Consider the following 22379-nt stretch of genomic DNA (forward strand, 5'->3'; position numbering starts at 1 on the left):
ACGCGCGTTTTCTCTCATAATTCACTTATTTGTCATAAAACACAACGGAAATTTGATATCGTTTGTATTTGAATGACGAGGCGCTCTCGACTTGGAACGAGGAGTGTCTTTTGTTTTGTATGACGTGGCAGTCAATGTGCTAATGGGATTCTGATTCCTGATTTCGTAGAAACAAACTTTGCAAATGATTCTTCGGAAAAGAGGTTGATCTTTCCTCAGTGAGAATTCGATCAGACGGAGAGCTAAGCGAAGGAACATCGTTTTCTCGCTATTTCTAATTTCTGCGAACGCGGGAGACGTTTCGCATCAAGTAAAGCTTATCGCGGACGATCGCCGATGCGTACGCTTACGCAACTTACATAAAAATAAAATAATAAAGTAAGAAGGAAGATTTTCAGGCGCGAGACTCGTGGAATCAACGCATGTCCCGTTATATCGCGTATACGCATATGCACGGATGTGTACACATCCGCGATAGTTTAATTAGAAAATGTCTTCGGGCGTCGCGTCTATTTTATGGCCGCAATTGATTCTATCAAGGCGAGATCAAAGCGAAGGCATATGACTCGAGTCTTTTATCGAGTTACATCAATACGGTTCTTCTCCTCGCTCGAAACGAGATATAAATCGTTTCTCGTGATCGATCGGGCGCATTATCATCCGGACAGGTATACGATCGGGGGAAATCCGAGAACCGTTTGTCATAGGTCAAGGATCATACGGGCGTGTTTCGCGTTTTCGAGCTTACCGGCGACGTTTTGCACGCTTTCGCGCTTCTTCGCGCGCGCGATCATGCATTTTGTGAGCGATCGACGAGTTTACGTTTATATGGATTGTTTACGAATTGTTTACATTTTACGTTTACACGAACCTTTTTCACGTAGACAATATAACCAATGTGAATTACTGTAAGTTGAACGATTAAATGATTTCTTTAAACTGTATTTTTGCAAAGTCTTAGAAAAATAAAAAGTAGTTTTAAACTAAATTAATATAGATGCATTTCAGTTATAATTTCTTTACTAACTACAGTGACATAAAAGACATATGATAATACAGGAACATTATTATTTACGTTGAGCTGGTAAATGACAAAAAGCAGTATTCTTTTTCACGATTGCAATACGCGCAATATCAATTTTCTTTTCATAGGTATAAAATTAAGATCTTCAAAACCACATTGTTAATTTTCCATAGCGTCCCAAAAGTTGTGCCCAAACTGAATAACAGTAACTAAAAATAAAATTGCTAACAAAACATAAAATTTCCGATATTTCAGACGAAATATGAATGCTGATTCATAGATTACTCATTGTTCGCAATGTTTGACATGACGCGTCAAACGTAATTTATGTTGCACACATGTATGTGTAAAATATATTTCATGCGTAAACGCCCAACCCCGATGACAGCCGATAGCTCGCATTTGGAGTTCCATTGAATGCGTGCTAAAGCGATCACACTTGCGTCACCGTCGCGACCCGGCGAGAGAGGAATCCTCGCCTCGATTACAAATACGACGAGCGTGCACAACGTGAACGATCGTCCGCAAAAACCCAAGCCCACCGATAATTAGCGAGACTGCGCTGCTAGCGCATAAATGAAGGACGCGTGGAGCGAGCCGTATATCACATTTTACTGATTTTACAGCGAATACAAGAAATTGCATACAGAAAATTGTAAAACCGTCAGAAGTAAAAAAGAAAATTGCCGAAATTACAAAGTTAAGAAACTTGCGAAAAGTCAGGTCGATTCGGCTTGGCTCTCGAGAGGCTCAATTAACTCGCTCGCGAAGCAGGATCTCCGGCTCGACCACGTGCCTCCCGCATGCACGTGCCCCTCCCCCCCTCCGGGATCCTAGTGTTTACCTGTGCATGCATGCATGCATGGTGCGTGCGTGCATGCGTGCGTATCGCGCCGATCGGCCGCCGTTTCACAAACGTGACCCGTCATCGGCCGCGTTTCCTCGCGTTATCGTTATCGGCGCGTGCATACGAATAGGTGAGCTACGCAGCGCGCGCGCGCGCGCGCTCGCTCGCTCGCAGCGAGAGACGTCGTCGGCGAGATCTCAATAAGAACGGAGCCGCGTATATGCACGCGGCGCGCGATAGGAAAAGAGGATACGTCATGTGTGTATACACACGCACAAAGCCGTCTCTCGCGCGCGCCTCGTCCGTGTGTGCGTCAGCAGACGCGACGCGCCACACACACACGCGGCGCGCATATGAGGGAGCGCTCGCGCGCGATTTCTCCTCTTCCACCGCTCCGTCTTTCTCTTTCTTTCACCGTCTGCATCGTTCGGGCTCTGGTGTCCTTTTCTCTCTCTTTCTTTTCTTCCGTCTCTTTCTGTGCATCCCATCGAGCACATCTCTCAGATCGACCTCGCGCATAAATACGAGGAGAATTTAAGCGCACGTTCGGCGAATATACCGAATACGGAAAGCGTGTTTATACGAACGTACCTAGGTATAGTGATGCACTTGGTGTTGCAGCTCTGCGTCGTGATGGCCTTCTCGAGCTCCTCGAGGCCCGCGGACTTCTTGAGCTTCTTGACCAGGCTCTTAACGGCCTTCTCGCTCCATTTGTCCTCGCTCTCGGCCTTCTTCCAGCCCAGCAGCCGCTTGACGATAGGCGGGTTAAAGCTGGGCAGCATCGAAGTCATCATTTGCCCTGAGACGAGCGCGCGCGACCCGCATCGGGGGCCAGGGCCGGGGCCGGGGCCGCTCTGACGGCTTGTCGTCGTCGCGGGTCGCGGACGTCGCGGTGCGCCTAAGCGGAAAAGCGAATTTCGCACACGAAACGTTTGCCGCGCGCCCCGGTTTGCCCTCGGCCCGGCTCTGGCTGGGGGAGTACTCCGGCGCAGCTCGCGGATCGGCGGCCGTGTGAGAACGCGCGCGCGCGCGCGTGCCGTATACCGATCGCGGAACTCGCTCGCGAGCCTCGTACGCGCAACGAGATCACTCACTCTCGCACGCAGACGGCAAATATTTTGCCACGGCCGCCATAGTATACCCCGACTCCAGAGTCCAGAGCGCGCGGCTCGGCACGGCTCGGCCGAGATCGGCGATCTTCGCCGCCGACCGCGGAGTGCGAAACGGATAGAGAGGCGCGTCTATTTACTACGTTTACGCGAACGCGTTACTTCTGTAGTAACTTACGATAATTCACTCGTTTACGCGGAGTTACTTATCGTAAGTTACTACAAAATAAACGTAGTATGAAACAAGTTTATTTTGTTTAACTCAAACTTAATGCACCAATGTGCACCAGTGCAGGAAATTCGTGAAAAAAGAACATCAGATGGCTTGGGGTTGAAACTTATAAAAGAAAATAAGGAGAATCTTGATCATTCAAGATAACGATGACGATTAATTACACAAAATATGATTACACGAATTATTTTATAATCACACTCTTTCACAATTTTAAATTACGGAATACGTATATAACTTTAAATTGCAGTAATGCCTCGATTAATATCACGCCAACAGGACGTTGAAACAGATATATCGTGTATGTACCTACGCAAAATCTGATCGTTCAAGATGACCCCAATGGATTTTTCCCCCCTCACTCCACAAGTTTCACTATCCTCGTCGAAAAAAATACTTTGCGCCGCGTCCGGCGTCCGACAATTCAATCATCCAATAAAAATAGCTATTGTCTAGAGACAAAAATGTCGCTAGTCAAAAACTCTAGATAACAAACTCTACTATTGGACGTTGGTCGCCGGACGCGGTGTGAATGGTGTGTGAATCCATGGTAGAAATACAAGGGTATGCTCATACCGTGTCAGACCACTGCGCATTCCCACCACTTTTATACAAACTTACGTCATATTCGTGTAGCATCGGAATGAATCGGATGTACTCGGTGATTCGCAATGGCTGCGTTCGCTCGGTTCGCTGTTTATGTCGAGTAATTCGTTTGTGATTATTACAGTGTACGCAATGACGTGTAATGTATGTGTGTGTGTTTTCATAAAGGTTACCTTTCGAACTTATCATGGCAAGAAACTGCGTATGTTATCAGACTATGTAATGACTGATTCGATGTGTTTAACTCGAAATGTATGTACGGTAAATATACAAGAAAAAATGCGTATGGTATAAATATTGAAGAACAGAATATAATTTTGAATAACATGACGACTTTTATCAAAGAAACTAGGATAGGAAAGCATATAACTTTGCTGCCCTTTCAAAAAGGTATTATACTCAGTAACACCTCTTTACAACAACCGCTACCGTACTTACAAGAGCAATATGGTACTTCTGATTTTCCTATTACGTATTTGATAACTTACCGTCTTAATCAAGATCTGTTAGAAAATTTTTTTTCGTTTATACGTTCAATGGGGTGTGCGTACGATCATCCAACACCATTAGATTTCAAGTACCGATTAAAGCGTTATATATTAGGCAAACATTCTAGTAATGTGTTGTCAGATAAATGTAATGTTCAAGAAAGCAAATCGAACGAATCGATCTTTGTATTTCCTCTTAGCTGTGATGTCGAAGAGTCCGTGTTAACGGATATGCTTGCGTCCTATGTTGACGAAAAAGTTACTATTATAACTAGTTATGAAGAAGAAGAGATATGTTTTGATGAAGCATATGAACCTTCTGCGTTGGATTCGTGCGCAATTATTCCAAGTTATGAGGAAGAACAGTTGTTACAGAAATTAGAAGATTTTAATATTAGCGAGGCTATCGAAGAAGAGGGTTTAAAATATATAGCCGGATACGTAGCATTTAGATTTAAAAGCACAGATAAAACATTAGGTATTGAAACGCGCCAAATTGGAAACAACGGGTGACCAAGATTGGCTGCAAGTTATTTCGCGAGGAAAATGTATGTATCCGAGTGACAAATTATTACAATGTGCTCGTATAATGAATATTGAGTTTGCTAAATATCACGGATCCAGTTTGAATAAAGAAAATCTTATATTTCAAAACTTAGCAAAAATAATAGAACCACAATTGAAAATTAAAATACCGAGAGAGGCATTACTATGCCTCATTAGGACTAGGACATATATTAGGCTGCGCGAAATGAACCGAGCGATTGCAATCGCAAATCACAGGCAAAAAAGAAGAAAGATGTCAAAATTTACTAATAAAAAACCTGTATATTAAATATTTGCATTTATTGTTATTTGATCTTTTATCTGCATCTTTCCTCTGCATATATAGTTCTTTATGTCGTACGCCACAATATATTTTTGTTTTGCGTCTCAGCTGACAATTCTTTTCCAATCGTTTTCCGACCAGTTTTGATTAAAACTAATAATTCGCAGAATTTTAATAATAAATGACTGGAAATTAAAATCTCGTTTTATGTGAAATTTTTCCGTACGTCGCAATGATTTTTATTCAATGCACACAATTCTTTTTTTCTTAATAATAATAATATTTTCTGTAATATCATATATTTAGACAAATCCACATAAAATAATTATAAAATTCGTCAAATAACAATAACGTTTCTAACATCTACAACGAGAGACAAATTCGGGAAACGATGAGCGTTTATCCGTATGTCACGTGCGTTTTTTATATTTATATATTTTTGTTCATATATATTTATTTATTTATAAAACAGAATTTTCTCTCACATAAATGATCAACATTATTTTGTATTCACATATTGTCCGCTCAAAATGCTTTTATAAATGACTATTATAGATTCGCTGCTTAAATGTGCCGCTCAGTGTGACGTAAGGTTGGAAAAGTCGCTGATTGGCTGGGTTCGGAAATATGCGCAAGAGCATACCCTTGTATTTCTACCATGTGTGAATCCTCCATTATACGCTACATCGTAGTTCGCGTCCAACGGAAGTGCGCGGTCTACGGCAGAGACGCTCTCACGATTTTCGGCGTGTTCTAGGCTAGGAACATCGCCGATCGTTCACGGTGTCTCTTTTGCTTCGTCGAACGTAGATTCATCCTAAATAACGTCCAAAGTCTTGCAAACGTTTTCGCTAAACGAGAGACTTTCATAATTTAGTGCTAACGTTAACAAAGTTGTGTTAATTGTTAACAATACAGACATAGAGCTTCAGGAAAATTATAGGAAAGAGGAATACCTCGCTGTTGATGTATCCCTCGGTGCGTGATTTGTGAATTGTGTAACAACTAAAAAACTTTGATAGTTGCCAGTATTTACTATTAGCTTCACGCTCGGTCTTGTTATGAGAACTTGTTCGAAAAAGGGTGACGTGTAGAAAAGAAAGAAGGTGATATCATGCAAACCTGAACTTCTGTTCCATTGTACGAGAAGAGGTGGTACGTCGCTTGTAAAAAGTAAACAATTTGGAACTATTGTTAAATATAAAGCAACAATGGTTTATGGCCATTGATCGGTGTTCAGTCATCAATCGACGTCATTATTTTCTTCGGCCACATTTTTTACTACATCTAAATAGATGCCATGGGTTTCGAAGGTAAGGATAATTTATTTATATTGTTACTTCGTCGAAATCCAAGCTCCGTTCAAGACATTTTATTTAGTGCCTGAATACACGTAAAAGAAAGTTGATACAAAAGCATCGCTATACGCAAGCTTTGATATATGTGTATAACAGATATGTTAACCCAAAGATCACAAGAATAATATGAAAAATAATATAAGAAGTACGATGTGCTTGTGCATCATTTTATCTAATTATATATTATCTTCATTATAGAGATTTTATAAAAACAATGTCATATTATATGTAAACTATTTTCTTTTTCTTTTCAAGACGAAAGAAGCGACTCGGAAGAGGAACATGATAAATCCAGGAGCAATTCTCCAGATTCGCAAAAATCTGGTAGCAATGTAACGGGAAACAGATCAAAATCACATTCGGCTAGTCCTAAATCTTCACCCGCTAGGTACTTAGTACATCTATTTGCTTGATTATCTCTGTATTTTTTAAATTGGAATTCTTTTATTTTAACTGGAATTATATATTTTAGGTCGAATCAATCGTCTCCGGTGCGAAATGGATCACCAGCTTCTGTCCGTTCCAACGCGAGCTCTAGGAAGTCTTATTCTAGATCGCCATCCAGATCACCTTCGCCGAATGGATCTGTTTCACCGTTGAACGGCAAAAGAAGCGTATCTAGATCACGTTCTAAATCCCGTTCTCCGGAACGTACAGGGACGAGTGCGAGAGATGGCTCACAATCACCGGCACATTCGCATCGCTCTATTAAATCAGGCTCGAGATCTCCAAGTTCCTCTCATTCCTCGTCCAGAAGTTCTCGCGCAGCATCGAGAAATAATTCACGTTCCAGATCGAGATCGAATTCCCCAAACCCAAGCAATACTCCATCTAAATGTGCTTCGCCAAAGTCAAACTTTCAACCGTCTTCTAGATCTCCCTCGCCCCGGGCAATTTCCAAATCGCGATCTCGTTCGAGATCCCTTTCTCGATCTCATTCTGGCTCTCCAAAAGCCTCAGTCCATTCACGCTCTCGATCGGGAACTCCCAAGTCTTTCCGTACGTCTAGATCCAGATCTAGGTCAAGATCAGAATCAGTTAATCCAAAAGAAGTTAAAGCTAGCTCAAGATCGAGATCAAGATCTCTGTCTAAAAAAGGTTCTCGTTCGCCATCAGCATCTCCAAATCGATCACCAATGATGGCAAGACAATCAAGATCACGTTCTGTGAATAGTTCTAGGAAAGGTTCTCCAGATTTAGAAAAAAGTCCGCGTTTTAGATCTCGTTCCAACTCGGCAGATAGAAAATCTAAGTCAAGGTCTAGATCAAGGTCTGGTTCTAGGAAACTGTCGATATCACCTTTGCGAGAAGGACGAGTTTTATCACGTTCAAAGTCCAAGTCAAAATCTAGATCTTTATCGGGTTCGAGAAAAGGCTCGCGTTCAAGATCACGATCAAGATCACAAAAATCAGGATCTAGAGGAAAATCAAGGTCCATATCAGGTTCACGTAAAGGTTCCGTATCTCCTGCGCACTCGAGAAAGAACTCCCGCTCAAGATCCAGATCCAGCTCGCGATCTAGTAAATCTAAATCGAGATCCCGTTCTGTTTCAAGAGCTTCACGATCGAGATCTCGTTCAGGATCCAGGAAGTCAGTATCGAGATCGAGATCGCGATCTCGTTCAAGGTCAAAATCTGGTTCGAAATCACGTTCAGTCTCACGTTCGAGGTCAAGATCAGGATCGAGATCGAAATCAAGATCGAGGTCCAGGTCAAGATCCAAATCGAAATCGAAGTCACGTTCACGGTCAAGATCGAGATCGAGATCACATTCTAGATCGAGATCAAGATCTGGATCAAGTGCCAGATCCAGGCATTCGTCGCGTTCGAAATCCCGATCTAGATCTAGATCCGTCTCCGGATCTAGAAGATCCAGAAGTCCTAGCAGAGATTCGGATGGAGTAGTTAGAAAACGAAATAGAGTATTATCGGACTCCGAAGAAGAAACTGACGAAGCTAAAGCAAAGAAGCGAATGAAAAATGACTTATCAGATTCCGAGCATGAAGATGAGAACGAAAAGAAGAAGGACGATGAGGGGCATGAAGAGAAAGAAGGTGAAGATGAAGGAAATAAACAATTAGATGTAACAGCTGTCAGTGAGCAACAGGATAATGAAGATTCTGACGATGGAATTATTACTAGTGGTGGAATGTAAGTATATATCTAACTACAATAGATTTAAAAAGTAATAATATTATAACAGCATTTTGAAGAATCAAAAAATGAAAATGCAATAAAATTTAATAACTTTATAAGAATGATTAAATTCAATATTTTCAGGGACGACCTGTCCGATTTCGATCGCATGTTAGCGCGAAAAAAAGAGGAACAATCCCGTAGGCGTAAACGAAAAGACATTGGTATCATCAATGATAACGACGATATCATAGCACAATTGTTATCGGACATGAAAGCCGCAGCTGAGGAGGATAGAAGGTTGAATCAACAAAATAGGCCTGCCACGAATAAGATTGCCATGTTATCCAAAATATTGTCGCAGCTTAAGAAACATGACTTACAATTAGCTTTCTTGGAACACAACGTGCTGTCAGTCCTTACTGACTGGTTAGCACCGATGCCTGATCGTTCGTTACCGTCTCTTAAAATCAGAGACAATCTTCTAAAATTGTTATGGGAGGTAAGATCATATGAAATAAATTCTTTCATTATTTCTTCGATAAAAAATGTGTATTGCTTATTTATTTATTCATATCATATCATTTATAGTTTCCAAAAATTGATCAATCCTCGCTGAAGCAGTCCGGTATTGGGAAGGCTGTGATGTATCTTTATAAGCACCCAAAAGAAACTAAGGAGAACAAAGAGCGCGCTGGAAAGTTGATCAACGAGTGGGCCCGACCTATTTTTAATTTATCGGCGGATTTCAAGGCGCTTTCGAAAGAGGAGAGGATGCAAAGGGACCTGGAGCAGACGCCTCAGAAGAGAAGAAAAATCGAGGAAGGTGGATCCTCCCAAAAATCACAAGATATTAATAAGGCCTTGAAAGGAGATTCCAAGTACGGTCGTTGATAATAATCATTAATGTGATAATAATTATCATACTTTTATTGCATTGACCTTTTTCTATCTTGCAGACCATTGAGACCGGGCGATCCTGGATGGGTGGGAAGGGCCCGAGTTCCCAGGCCATCTAACAAAGATTATGTCATACGGCCCGACTGGAAATCAGACGTTGATATCAGTAGGGTAGGTATTTGCACATATTCCATTTTAAATTTTTAAGTTAGTAAATAAATAAGAAACTCTCACAGAGACCATAAATGCTACAACATATATGTTAGATTATTTATATCTAAATTGTACTTAATTATAAATTATTTTACATTTAAATTTCCTAAAAGTTTATTTTCAAGTTTTTAAATTCACTTTTTCGAAATATTTACCTGTGCTCTTGTTACATTCCAATTTTCGATCGTTTTTATGACGATTTCTCATTTCACCCAGCTATTAATGTTCAATGCTGCTTTTTCTTAATGTTTCCTTTCCTTTAACTATATAAAACGACAATTCCTTATAATTGTAATGATTTGTTATTCTACGCAGAGTACCAAGAAGCAAATGAGTCGATTCGAGAGGCACATGAAGAATTATATGGACAGCAAGCGTATGAAGTCGGCAAGAAGAGCAGTAGATATATCTATAGAGGGTCGCAAAATGTCTTTGTAATATCTACATGTTTCTTATGCTTTATGCGCAGTTAGACACTTGTGGCGATGTTTCCTGATGATTGTGTGTAACAAAAAAAAGTTATACGGCCTGATCGATTTAGTTCGCACGTAAATCTCGGGTTGCGAATTAGAGATAAAACATGCTCTTTGTTTTCTTTCTGACGATAGAGAATATGTAGTTTTATTTTACCAAGTCGATAGCAAAAGAAGTTATGCAATTTTGTTACATAATACAAGAAATAGTCGCAACGTAAAACACGTACGTTTTAATCGGATAGTTTCAATTAATTTTGACAACCCAGAGTATTGCTGGTTTAAGCATCGAAAGTGTTAAGTAATGTATTATTTTAGTCTCTATAAATATGATTAAATAAAAGTGCAGTCGTTAAATTTGTGTACATTTTGTTCTATACAAGCTGATATTAATGTCAAATGTATGCAATTGTAAGAGATATGGCTGTAGCATTGTTATATATATTGACAATCTCACAAATAAAATGTTGAAAGCCGAAAAGAATTTATGCTCTGTATAAGATTAATAATAAAAGGATGTGCTTGCTAGCAAACATTTTATATTAAAAGAATGCTGATAACACGGCGAAGTCTGTGTATAATTAAGAATATGTATAATTTTATATATATTTCATGTATTTTTTTACATTTTTATATATTTTTTATATTTTAGATATATAAATATATATATAATAAATTTTTCTTTATGCTTTTTTTTTTTTTTTTTTATAAAATATTGGTCGTTCAAAAAGCCAAGTTAGATGGCCGCACCAAGACTTCCGCCGTGCAAGAGGGCGGTAGTTTCTTAGTTTCTTTCCGGTTTATCGTTGAACGTGACACACGATACAATGAAGGCGAAGGGTGAAGTAAGTAATTTTCATAAATTTTACGCAAGAAATAAACGAAGTCGACGCCAAAAGCTATCTTTCTTTTTTCCAAGCGTCAATTATTCACGTAGAAATTACGCAAAAGCGATAAATAGAGCTCTGCATCGTGATCCACGACGCGATATAACCTATAACTGTCCCATGCCGACGCATGGTCGCACAGCCCGAAGTAGATTTATTGATGAATTCGAATGAAATGATCGTCACGCCTTTCCTTTCCTTTCCAGCTGAAGGAATTCGAGGTGATAGGGCGCAAGCTCCCTACCGAGAAGGAGAAAACCACGCCGTTGTACAAAATGAGGATATTCGCGCCGGACGCTATCGTGGCCAAGTCCAGGTTTTGGTACTTCTTGCGCCAGTTGAAGAAGTTCAAGAAGTCCACCGGAGAAATTGTGTCTCTTAAGCAGGTACTCGTCTCATCATCGTTCACGAAGCTACGTCTTATTAGATATGTTATTTGCAACCACAGTATGTTATACTTCTTGCATTTAAAATAAAATCACTGGAGGGAAGAAGAATGAAAAGTGTAAATAGTTCAGCTACAGAACAAATTGTCAGTTGTATTGTCAGAAAGGAACGCAACCGCATTGCCGTTCTTATTCGTATGCCCGATAACTGAGATATAATTGATTCTTTTAGATTCCTGAGAAGACCCCGATGAAAATCAAGAACTTCGGGATCTGGCTGAGGTACGACTCTCGATCCGGCACGCACAATATGTACAGGGAGTACAGGGACCTCTCCGTTAGCGGGGCGGTGACGCAGTGCTACAGGGACATGGGCGCTCGTCATCGCGCGCGTGCCCACTCCATACAGATAATCAAGGTGGAGGTCGTGAAGGCTGCGAATTGCCGCAGGCCCCAGGTGAAGCAGTTCCACGATTCCAAGATCAAGTTCCCGTTGCCGAAGCGAATCCAGCACAGGAATCGCATGCCGCTGTTCAGCGTCCGGAAGCCGCGCACCTATTTCCTCTAAGCGCGACACGGCGTTTTTGTACTGCGACGCCAATTCTATTCTACAGGAAATAAAGGGACTTTCAACATAAATTGCTCATAATTGTGACACGTTTTCTTCTCCTTCCTTAAGTACTCCGTTTCAAGAACGGCGTGAAAAAAAAACTCAGGCTTGTTTCGATTGTTTGAAAATAGAGGAATTTAATTTAGGGGAGTTCGAGAATCGAGAGCTACACCAACTTGCGTCCCTTGCGTCGGACACGTGATGTGGATTTTTTTTCGTGTATTTATATTATGAACGAATCGACATATTTCTCTCTCAAATGTAGATAATATAGGTCACGTGGTCACACTGATCACGTGTAAAAAGCGCCCAGAATTCGCTTCGCGCATCCGTTATGACTCAAAACTAGGCGTATTATCGATTTACGCCATGCCTGCTTCCTGCGTTGCACGAAGATCCTGAAATCCTGGATAGACCTTCGGAGAAAACGCGCGACAAACGTAAGTAACCAGCGGTCATTCGCTTCGTCCTTAGCATGAATATCTCGATCCTCTCGTTCAACCCGAGTGACACCGGGCAATCTTTCCCGTCGAGGGAATGTCGCTTTATTCCTTCGAGCGCGATGCCAGCTGTTCGCGATATCACGTACATACCTACAACAATCGTATATCTTTCGCGTCATGCGGGTGATGAAAGTTCGCGGAAATCCAGACCGGAGGACGACGGCGAGACGCCTCGACGACTCGACGACCGAACGTCTCGGTCGTTTTAAACCTCGAAATAACCGCCGGGTGCCGGCGGCATCGTGTAACAAATGCGTCACGGAAGTTTATAACAGTGTCAAGTGTTTTGACAGTTGACAGATGATTTTCTGTATAAGCGTTCGAGTTCCCTGGAAACCTCTAGCAGGGAGATAGGGTTTGGAACGCGAAGAGCACCGCAGTTGCGGCGGTGTCCGGATCTTCCCCTCGGACCTTGAAAATCCAGGAGAGGGCCACGTGGAGGTGTCGCGCCGGTTCGTACCCATATCCGCAGCAGGTCTCCAAGGTAAAGAGCCTCTAGGAACAGTTCAGTGCCACTCCTTCGAGTTCCCGCGTGATGTTCGACGAGGAGGACAACAACGGTTTGGTGCTCGGTGACAAGTACCTGGCGGTCAAGGTGCTGATAGAGATCTTCTGTCACGCCGACTGCGAAATCCTGTTGAGCTGCTAGTTAGTATGCAGACGATGGAAGATGCTGATGAACCACGTCTGGCGCAAGAAGACCGAGCAGACGCTGGGCAAACCGTTCCTGTGAAACGATAAGATGCCCTGGACAGTTACTACCTCGCATGCACGAGGGAGTCGTACGAGAGAAACCTGGTGAAGAATCATTCCAGCGCGCTGTATATGAAGTACTGGAATTTAACTCAGAACGGCGGTGATCAATGAAGGGTCAAAAGACCACCTGCCGTAAACTGAAACACTATTCAAAAACAGCAGATCTGTTTTGCAACGTCGTATGACCATTGTACTCAAGTATAAACTATAGTTCTGGAGGACGAAGGGATCCATTCACATATCCTGGACACTTATCAACCATCTACAGAGATATCGTCAAGCTTTATGCGATGGAAATTATATGTATGGAATTATATATAATTGTAGATTATATATAATGTCATGTATGTTATAGGTAAGCGAATGGTACAGCTGCCGATGGGACTGTCCAGCAGAATATCAATTGAGAGTTAAATTACTTCGTCGTGACAATACAATGATAGATGAATTTCTATTTAGAGAAGTTCTAGAAGGAGAGAAACTGAATCAATGGCTGAAAGTGGGTATCCATAAAATTAGTTCACGTTTTACTTAAATACTATCTCCAATTTATATTTTTTTTTGTATGCTTTGTTGTACACAGATTGCACACGTATTTAAGAATTATGGATCTGGTCTTAGACGGATTATCTTCGAACACAGTGGAAAGGATAGATCATATTGGGCAGGACATTATGGCAGTAAAATGGCCGGGGCATATGTTTGTGTGAGAAGTCCATGAGAAAAAAATTTAAAAATAAAGAATTTTATGTAATAAAACAATGAGCATACAAAGTGTGAAGTGTATAAAGTTTTTTTTTTTATTATTAGTTTTTTATTATTAAATGTGTAATTTGTTAAAAATTATTGATATACAGTATTGCATACATAATAAAAGCTGATTTTTAATAAAATGAAAATTTATGTAAAAAAAAATATGCGTGTAATTTTTTTATACGTAGAGTGTAATCGAAAGGCTATTTCGATAAGGTTTTGAGGTGCGGAGTCTTGGTGGCACACAGATAACTCTTTCGGATGGGGGTTCGTGTAGAGGCGTCCAATTACCCGGAAACCTGTATTTTCCCATTCGAATAATACACTGTGTTCTTTAACAGCGATTAAACTTCTATTGATCGCTATTTTATCTATATCTTGATTTAACATCTTAAATCTTACTGTATTATGTAGCAGTCTATGGATAACATGTACACACTTGCTGAACTTAACGAGAATTTTGTTATCCTTCGGTGTATTTTGAATGGGTAGGTACTGATGATAAAAGAATTCCTTCTACCATGTCCAAATAAACGTAATGATACAAATAATTTTTATCGCCTGCCGTTAGCTTTTGCGGTATCAAATATTCCGCTTGGTTTAATAAGTTATCTCACATCTTAGATATATCAATTGTAATTATATGCGTTACTATCGCTCTATAAGAAAAAAAGTATCGGTAAATATATTAGTATTAAGTGTGTTGACAGATGATGGGACAGTTCAGTGCCACTCCTTCGAGTTCTCGCGTGATGTTCGACGAGGAGGACAACAACGGTTTGGTGCTCTGTGACAAGTACCTGCCGGTCGAAGTGCTGATAGAGATATTTTGCCACGTCGACTGCAAGACCCTGTTGAGGTGCCAGTTGGTGTGCAAACGCTGGAAGATGCTGATGAACCACGTCTGGCACAAGAAGACCGAATGGACGCTGGGCAAACCGTTCCCGTGGAACGATAAGATGCCCTGGACAGTATATTATCTCGCATGCACGAAGAAGCCGTACGAGAGGAACCTGGTGAAGAATCATTCCGGCGATGAAGAGTCTTTCCGTCACTGGGGTATAAGTTACGACGGCGGTGATCGTTGGACGGTCGAGGAACCACCTGCCGGCATGCCGGAACTGCCGCAAACTGAACCGTTGTTCAAAGACAGACAGACCTGTTTCGCAACGTCTTATGAGCATTGCACCAAAGTACAAGTTATAATTCTGACGGACGAGGGGATCCATCCATATATTCTGGACACTTATCAACCACCTATAGAGGTATCGCCAAGCTTTATGCGATGGAAATTATATATAGGAATTATATATGATTGTGGATTATATAATGCCATGTATGTTATAGGTAAGCGAATGGTACGGCTGCCGATGGGACTGTCCAGCAAGATATCAATTGAGAGTTAAATTATTTCGTAATGACAATAAAATGATAGATGAATTTCTATTTAGAGATGTTCTAGAAGGGGAGAAACAGAATCAATGGCTGAAAGTGGGTATCCATAAAATTAGTTTACGGTTTTATATAAATGGAAACTCTTAAATACAGGATACTATCTTCAATTTATATTTTCTTATATGCTTTGTTGTGTACAGATTACACACGTATTTAAGAATTATGGACCTGGTCTTAGACGGATTACCTTCGAGCACAGTGGAAAGGATAGATCATTCTGGGCAGGACATTACGGCAGTAAAATGGCTGGGGCATGTGTTTGTGTGAGAAGTCCGTGAGAAAAAATTTAAAAATAAAAAAATTTATGTAATAAAAAGTCAGTTAATTCCAACGAAACAAAGAGAATGCAAAATGTTAAATATATAAAGTTTTATATAAATAATGTAATAAAAGTTTAATATTACTATTTAATAAAAACTAATTCTGTAAAATTAATTTTTTATTATCAAAAGTGTAATTTGTTAAAAATTATTGATATACAGTATTGCATATATAATAAAAACTGATTTTTAATAAAATAAGAATTTATATAAAACAAGATATGCCTGTATTTTCTTTATACATAGAGTGTAATCGAAAAGCTATTTCGATTAGGTTTTGAGGCGCGGAGCCTTGGTGGCACACATATAACCCCTTCGGATGGAGACTCGTGTAGAGACGTCCGATTACCCAGAAAGCAGTATTTTCCCACTTGAATAATACACCGTATTCTTTAACAGCGAAACTACTATCAATCGCTGTTTTATCTATATCTTGATTTAACATCTTAAATCTAGAGTCCTATATAAATCTTACTGTATTATGTAGCAAGCATGTACACACTTTTTAAAGTTAACAAGAATTTTGTTATCTTTCGGTGTATTTTGAATGGGTAGGTACTGATGATAAAAGAATTCCTTCTACCATGTCCAAATAAACGTAATGATACAAATAATTTTTATCGCTTGCCGTTAGCTTTTGCGGTATCAAATATTCCGCTTGGTTTAATAAGTTATCTCGTATCTTGTATATATTCATTGTAATTATATGCGTTACTATCGCTCTATAAGAAAAATAGTAAGAAAGTATCGGTAAATATATTAGTATTAAGTGTGTTGACAGATAATGGGACAGTTTTGTGCCACTCTTTCGAGTTCTCGCGTGATGTTCGACGAGGAGGACAACAACGGTTTGGTGCTCTGTGACAAGTACCTGCCGGCCGAAGTACTGATAGAGATATTCTGCCACGCCGACTGCAAGACCCTGTTGAGGTGCCAGTTGGTGTGCAAACGCTGGAAGATGCTGATAAACCACGTATGGCACAAGAAGACCGAGCGGACGCTGGGCAAACCATTCCTGTGGGACGATAAGATGCCCTGGACAGTATACTACCTCGCATGCACGAAGAAGCCGTACGAGAGGAACCTGGTGAAGAATCATTCCGGCGCAGAGTCTTTACGCCACTGGGATACGACGGTTCCGTGGGATAGGACTTACGGATGGTTGGTCACCGAATCCCCTTGGATGGTCGCGGAACCACCTGTCGGTATGCCGCAACTGCCGCAAACTGAACCACTGTTCAAAGACAGACAGATCTGTTTCACAACAACTCATAAGAATTGCAAGAAGGTACAAGTTATAATTCTGAGGGACGAGGGGATCCATTCATATATTCTGGACACTTATCAACCACCTATAGAGGTATCGCCAAGCTTTATGCGATGGAAATTATATATAGGAATTATATATGATTGTGGATTGTATAATGTCATGTATGTTATAGGTAAGCGAATGGTACGGCTGCCGATTGGAGTGTCCAGCAGAATATCAATTGAGAGTTACATTATATCGTAAGGACGAGACAATAATGGATCAATTTCTATTTAGAGATGTTATAAAGAGAAAGAAACGGAATCAATGGTTGAAAGTGGGTATCCATAAAATTAGTTCACGGTTTTATATAAATGGAAACTTAAATAAACGCAGGATACTATCTTCAATTTATATTTTCTTGTATGCTTTGTTGTGCACAGATTACACATGTATTTAAGAATTATGGACCTGGTCTTAAAGGAATTACCTTCGAGCACAGTGGAAACGATAGAGCAACGGGTGTTTGGCGAAAATATAATAACGGTAGTATAGCTGGGGCATATGTTTGTGTGAGAAGTCCCCGAGAAAAAATTTAAAAATAAAAAATTTTATGTAATAAAAAGTCAGTTAATTTCAACGAAACAAAGAACATACAAAATGTGAAATATATAAAGTTTTATATAAATAATATAATAAAAGTTTAATATTGTTATTTAATAAAAACTAATTTTGTAAAATTAATTTTTTATTATCAAACGTGTAATTTGTTAAAAATTATTGATATACATTATTGCATACATAATGAAAACTGATTTTTAATAAAATGAAAATTTATGTAAAACCAAATATGCGTGTAATTTCTTTATACGCAGTGTAATCGAAAGGCTATTTCGATTAGGTTTTGAGGCGCGGAGTCTTGGTGGCACACATATAACTCCTTCGGATGGGGGCTCGTGTAGAGGCGTCCGATTACCCAGAAAGCTGTATTTTCCCATTCGAATAATACACCGTGTTCTTTAACAGCGATTAAACTTCTATTGATCGCTGTTTTATCTATATCTTGATTTAACGTCTTAAATCTTACTGTATTATGTAGCAGTCTATGAATAACATGCACACACTTGTTAAAGTTAACAAGAATTCTGTTATCTTTCGGTGTATTTTGAATGGGTATTGATGATAAAAGAATTCCTTCTACCGTGTCCAAATGAACGTAATGATACAAATAATTTTTATCGCCTGCCGTTAACTTTTGCGGTATCAAATATTCCGCTTGGTTTAATAAGTTCTCTCGTATATTGGATATATCCATTGTGATTACGTTACTATCGCTCTATAAGAAAAAAATTATCGGTAAATATATTAGTATTAGTTATTTGTAACATTCGTTATGAATTTTTTGTTGTAAATACTCTTGTTCGGATCACTGTGCGGTAGTTACCTTATATATGTCTATATCAGAATCGCTGTCGTCAGAATATCTCGATGTCGAATTAATCTTCTCTCTGGTTGCTCGTCTTCCAAGTATAGGCATCGCCTCGTCGCTCATTTCGCTAACACCACCTGTTCCTTGGCTGAGCGAATCTTCGGACGTTTGTAAGGAATATACTAAACATACATGACAAATGTAACTCGTAAAATAACACTCGTATAAGAAATGAAATAACTATTGTATAATGCGTTATCATATTGCGTTACATATATTGAAAAAATGACAAAGAAATCTAAGATAAGGTATGAGAAATATTTGAGAGTCGTGATTTCACTGCATTTCTGTCTATTGCAACTTACCGGAACCCGAGATCACGGGACTTTCTTCAGGACTACGTTTCTTCAAGATAGAAGGCAATTCTTGCGGCTTTTTATTAATAGTAGAATTGACATTTTGCTTAGACGGGACAGTTTGCGCGTCGGACGATTTTATCAAGCCAAATAGGTTTTCCGTTATGCTGGATGACGCTTTCGTCGTTGTATGTTCCTCATACGTTATCACTTCCGGTCTGGTATTCGATGTAATCCACTTTGAGGCCAAGACTGTGACTCCTATTTTTTGTACATGCTTCAGTGTTTCTTGAGCTTCTTCCACGTAAAATACATCCGGGCCTATCGCGTCATTGTACCTATATGAATGATAAAATTTAAATAGAAAATAACATTCGAATTGTGTATAAAAAATAATATACGCTCACTTTGCGGTGCATCCGCCGGATTCCAATAGCACCGCTAATAAGTCATGTCCATATCCGACAACCAATAAAAACCATTTTCCATTCGGTATTAATAACTGGCTGCCGTCGTTGCTGTCAACGTTTCCGCGATTGCAAGACGACGGATAAATCTGTTTCCACAGAACCAGACATTTCACCTGTTCCTGGTTCACCAGATTTAACAGACCGTTGTGTCTTAGAAACGAATGTACGTCGATCAGGTCTTCGTGGGGCAAATGAGATCCCAGAAGGTGGCACTTGTGATAAATGCAGCTCCCTAATATAGTATACAGTCTTTGACAATCCATAGGATCTTCATTCTGTTAAACATGTGCGTCTATTAGATATAGATACGTATTTATAGTTTAACATAAGCACATTCTTGACAATTTAAAATACAGTTGAAATAAGTATCGATATACCCAGTCTCTGTAATCCATAGCTTCCATCTCGCTTAACGCAGCATCTATCTGAATTTGCGCATCTCTCGGTAGCTGTACAAAACTTGCGACTGAAAAAGCGCTTCTAAATTTATAATTCTCCACGCTTTCGGTACCATTTTCTGGCTTTGTCGAATTCTTTTTAACGTCAGCATCTTTGCAGAAATCTTTGATACTAGTTAATCTATGCACAATTAGCGTGAAAAAATGATCTAAAGAGGACTGGTTTTCCACGGAAGTAAAGCACTTTGTTAGCGACTGGTAGGTAAATTCTAACGTTCTGACAATATCCTCTGTAATCTTGACAATCTCCTGAGAGGTACAACTACAAAAAAGTAAATCGATAAAATTTATATTAAAGTAGCTACCATGTTTCTTCCATGCATTGTATTTTTATATAAAATTTTTACCATTTGCCAGGTAAAGCTATCAAAAGTAATTCATCATCGCGAGATGTGTATGCAATATGCATTTCTTCTTCGCCTACATAGACAGTTGTACTAGAAAATATATATTATATATGACGTATATTTTATATAGATAAACATAATATTAAGATACATGTATAGTATACCTGAGTGGCTGGGAACCCACTATACTGGGTAATAAATGGTTAAGAGTTATAAAAGCTCCTCTCGCCGTGCACAGAGATGAATGCACGTTCTTAGTTTCGGATCGCGGAAACGTGTACAACACGCCTTGTAATTCTTGTCCCATTTCCGAAAGATCTGCAGTTTTTAAATATATTACGCCCAACGGATAATCCAATAGAGATTCCATAAAAGAATTACTGTTCTCTTTATTGATCAGATTTTGGACCAATATCGATTGCTAAAAAAAATACCATCTGTAAAATCCTATCTCATGTAATACCACTCTTACCGTCGTATTTGTATGAAAACTAATTACTTTTGGTTCATTTACTTTTGATAGCTTTGCAGTAACATCAACACCAGCTACTCTTTGCAATTCTAATGTTACCTGTAAGTAGAGAATTTTTAAATCTTTTCTTAAAAAATTTTATATAAATTTAAATAGATATAAATATTATATTATAATTACACGCAGCGCAAACTCTCAATGAATTTATATTAATCACTATCATCTCTCGTCATTGATTCTGAGATTTATTAAATCTTACATTTGACGGCGCAGCGATTTCAGATAGTATCCGATCTAAATTTTGGAAAGTAACATTGTTCGAATTGACACTCCGTAACCAGTCCCCGATTTTTATATTTCTGTTCTTCATAGCTTCACCATCGGGTATAAATCCTGCCACCATAACTCTCACTTTATCTGAGAACGCACCCGGAGTGATACCAAAGTACGCTTCGCACAGGGTTGCCCTTCGTCCCAGCTTGTGTCTTCTCTCGGGATCGACCCACAAAGTGACTTCTCGAATTTCTCCTGCCTGATTATTGCAGACGTACATCAATAGATACAAAAAGCAAATTTTGTAATACGTTTTATTTGTCAGATTAGATTTTGTAATTAGATTACAGCTAAATCTCACTCTTAGCTTGCGTGCTTTAAAATCGTTTACTTTTAATTTCTTTTTAAACATTAATTTATCACTGTTGCATCGGATGCTTCAATCAATACCTGGAAATCTTGAAATTTGACCTCCTTGCCTCCATCTCCTTTCTCCTGAGCAGCTGTACTATTCGCTGCAGCGCTGTTGTTGATCCTTTTGTTTCTCGTGCTCCAACGCTTGCTCTCCTTGCGTCTGATAAGACGGAACAGTTTGCCGGCTCTCGTGCTACGGCGACGAGTTAATTCAGGTTGAGGACTCTCGCTCTTACCCTCCGAAGTTGTGGGATTCTCGAGCAGACTCTCCTCTGCGGATTCTATGTAGAATACCTCGCCGGTGGGTCCGATCTCCGACTCCCATTCAACCAAAGAGCTGCATTTACATTTAATCGTTTCAGAAACGTGTCTTTTCAAAGTGCCTGATTGAATTTACCTGCCGGTGTCCGAGTAATATGATCCTGTGCTGGAACCACTGTCACTTGCCCACCAGTCATGATCATCTTCGTTGCAGATATCCGCGGGGTACGGCTGTTTGCATTTGGATTTTAATAAAGCACTCTTGTTCTCTGCCTCGTTCATATTCCGTTGAAAATTATTGCGTCAAAAATATCCTTACTTCACAATACCCAACTCTGCAACCATTTTATAAATAAAACCTGAACTTATACACATATACAATATTGTAATATTAAATATAAAACAAGTACCATATTTTTCCGCACTAATATCATGAATTATAACACGTCTATCAATTATTATTTCACTTATATTTATTCATTTTGTATATATTGACTACGAGCAAGTTTATTCGGCTAGACTCAAACAGGTGGTCTGCCCACTTACCACTACCCAAACACACCTGTATGGTGCCCCTGATGAATACAAAGCTTGCTTGCTTGTGGGAAGAAAAAAATAGTGGGGAGACGACGAGAGCACACCTCTTTACTCTCATATGCGTGAAAGGTATAGCAAGGTTCTTATATGTACGCGAAACTGAAAGTGACGAAGAATCAGACACACGATTTAAATATATTTAGATTTTATACATTTATAAAAAATGT

At 39.6% G+C, this 22379-nt stretch overlaps 5 protein-coding genes and 1 pseudogene across 12 annotated transcripts in view; 4 read left to right on the top strand and 2 right to left on the bottom strand.

The window, feature by feature from the left end:
• Window positions 1-3010, bottom strand: part of LOC112464462 (mothers against decapentaplegic homolog 3) — a 24526-nt gene extending 21516 nt beyond the window's left edge. The window contains exon 1 of the mRNA XM_025031450.1: window positions 2463-3010. Coding sequence (XP_024887218.1) covers window positions 2463-2665 — 203 coding nt within the window. The 5' untranslated portion in view covers window positions 2666-3010. The remainder of the gene's footprint in view (window positions 1-2462) is intronic.
• A 2837-nt stretch (window positions 3011-5847) lies between these two features.
• On the top strand, window positions 5848-10744 carry LOC112464467 (IWS1-like protein). The gene is made up of 7 exons (XM_025031462.1): window positions 5848-6448; window positions 6749-6881; window positions 6966-8645; window positions 8775-9132; window positions 9222-9511; window positions 9590-9701; window positions 10059-10744. The coding sequence occupies exons 1-7, from the start codon at window positions 6436-6438 to the stop codon at window positions 10179-10181; spliced, it is 2709 nt and encodes a 902-aa protein (XP_024887230.1). The 5' UTR covers window positions 5848-6435; the 3' UTR covers window positions 10182-10744.
• A 229-nt stretch (window positions 10745-10973) lies between these two features.
• LOC112464464 (60S ribosomal protein L18a) lies at window positions 10974-12128 on the top strand. Its single transcript, XM_025031455.1, has 3 exons — window positions 10974-11061; window positions 11310-11489; window positions 11722-12128. The coding sequence occupies exons 1-3, from the start codon at window positions 11044-11046 to the stop codon at window positions 12055-12057; spliced, it is 534 nt and encodes a 177-aa protein (XP_024887223.1). The 5' UTR covers window positions 10974-11043; the 3' UTR covers window positions 12058-12128.
• A 245-nt stretch (window positions 12129-12373) lies between these two features.
• LOC112464469 (F-box only protein 44-like) lies at window positions 12374-17796 on the top strand. 7 transcript variants are annotated; one of them, XM_025031465.1, is made up of 4 exons: window positions 12374-12539; window positions 16650-17246; window positions 17329-17472; window positions 17579-17796. In XM_025031465.1, exons 2-4 carry the CDS (start codon window positions 16671-16673, stop codon window positions 17732-17734), a joined length of 876 nt encoding a protein of 291 aa, XP_024887233.1. In that variant the 5' UTR covers window positions 12374-12539; window positions 16650-16670; the 3' UTR covers window positions 17735-17796. The 7 variants fall into 7 exon arrangements, with proteins under 7 accessions (XP_024887233.1, XP_024887232.1, XP_024887234.1 ...); XM_025031464.1 differs by having other exon boundaries at window positions 16657-17246; XM_025031466.1 differs by having other exon boundaries at window positions 16668-17246.
• Window positions 12473-14795, top strand: LOC112464470 (annotated as a pseudogene).
• Window positions 17797-17890: 94 nt separating the features above from the next.
• Window positions 17891-22246, bottom strand: LOC112464473 (protein inturned). 2 transcript variants are annotated; one of them, XM_025031475.1, is made up of 12 exons: window positions 22026-22246; window positions 21752-21950; window positions 21391-21691; window positions 20927-21199; window positions 20710-20766; window positions 20360-20616; window positions 20196-20285; window positions 19768-20110; window positions 19328-19665; window positions 18930-19258; window positions 18580-18746; window positions 17891-18471 (listed from the first exon to the last, which is right to left on the bottom strand). In XM_025031475.1, exons 2-12 carry the CDS (start codon window positions 21895-21897, stop codon window positions 18001-18003), a joined length of 2772 nt encoding a protein of 923 aa, XP_024887243.1. In that variant the 5' UTR covers window positions 21898-21950; window positions 22026-22246; the 3' UTR covers window positions 17891-18000. The 2 variants fall into 2 exon arrangements, with proteins under 2 accessions (XP_024887243.1, XP_024887242.1); XM_025031474.1 differs by having other exon boundaries at window positions 20695-20766.
• Window positions 22247-22379: the final 133 nt, after the last annotated feature.

Source organism: Temnothorax curvispinosus, unplaced genomic scaffold (genome assembly GCF_003070985.1).
Source record: "Temnothorax curvispinosus isolate PA1 unplaced genomic scaffold, ASM307098v1 QBEX01014249.1, whole genome shotgun sequence".
NCBI classification, from domain to species: Eukaryota; Metazoa; Arthropoda; class Insecta; order Hymenoptera; family Formicidae; genus Temnothorax; species Temnothorax curvispinosus.

Excerpts from the sequence above, each read along its gene's own strand:
- LOC112464469 (XM_025031465.1), top strand. The coding sequence starts at position 16,671 with ATGGGACAGTTTTGTGCCACTCTTTCGAGTTCTCGCGTGATGTTCGAC. Across the intron at positions 17,247-17,328 it reads CTTATCAACCACCTATAGAG|GTAAGCGAATGGTACGGCTG; the intron begins GTATCGCCAAGC and ends TGTATGTTATAG. Across the intron at positions 17,473-17,578 it reads AACGGAATCAATGGTTGAAA|ATTACACATGTATTTAAGAA; the intron begins GTGGGTATCCAT and ends TGTTGTGCACAG.
- LOC112464473 (XM_025031474.1), bottom strand. The coding sequence starts at position 21,897 with ATGAACGAGGCAGAGAACAAGAGTGCTTTATTAAAATCCAAATGCAAA. Across the intron at positions 19,259-19,327 it reads TCCGGCGGATGCACCGCAAA|GTACAATGACGCGATAGGCC; the intron begins GTGAGCGTATAT and ends TCATTCATATAG. Across the intron at positions 18,472-18,579 it reads CTGATATAGACATATATAAG|AGCGATAGTAACGTAATCAC; the intron begins GTAACTACCGCA and ends TTTTTCTTATAG.
- LOC112464467 (XM_025031462.1), top strand. Across the intron at positions 6,882-6,965 it reads CCTAAATCTTCACCCGCTAG|GTCGAATCAATCGTCTCCGG; the intron begins GTACTTAGTACA and ends TATATATTTTAG. Across the intron at positions 9,133-9,221 it reads TTCTAAAATTGTTATGGGAG|TTTCCAAAAATTGATCAATC; the intron begins GTAAGATCATAT and ends TATCATTTATAG.
- LOC112464464 (XM_025031455.1), top strand. Across the intron at positions 11,490-11,721 it reads AAATTGTGTCTCTTAAGCAG|ATTCCTGAGAAGACCCCGAT; the intron begins GTACTCGTCTCA and ends TGATTCTTTTAG.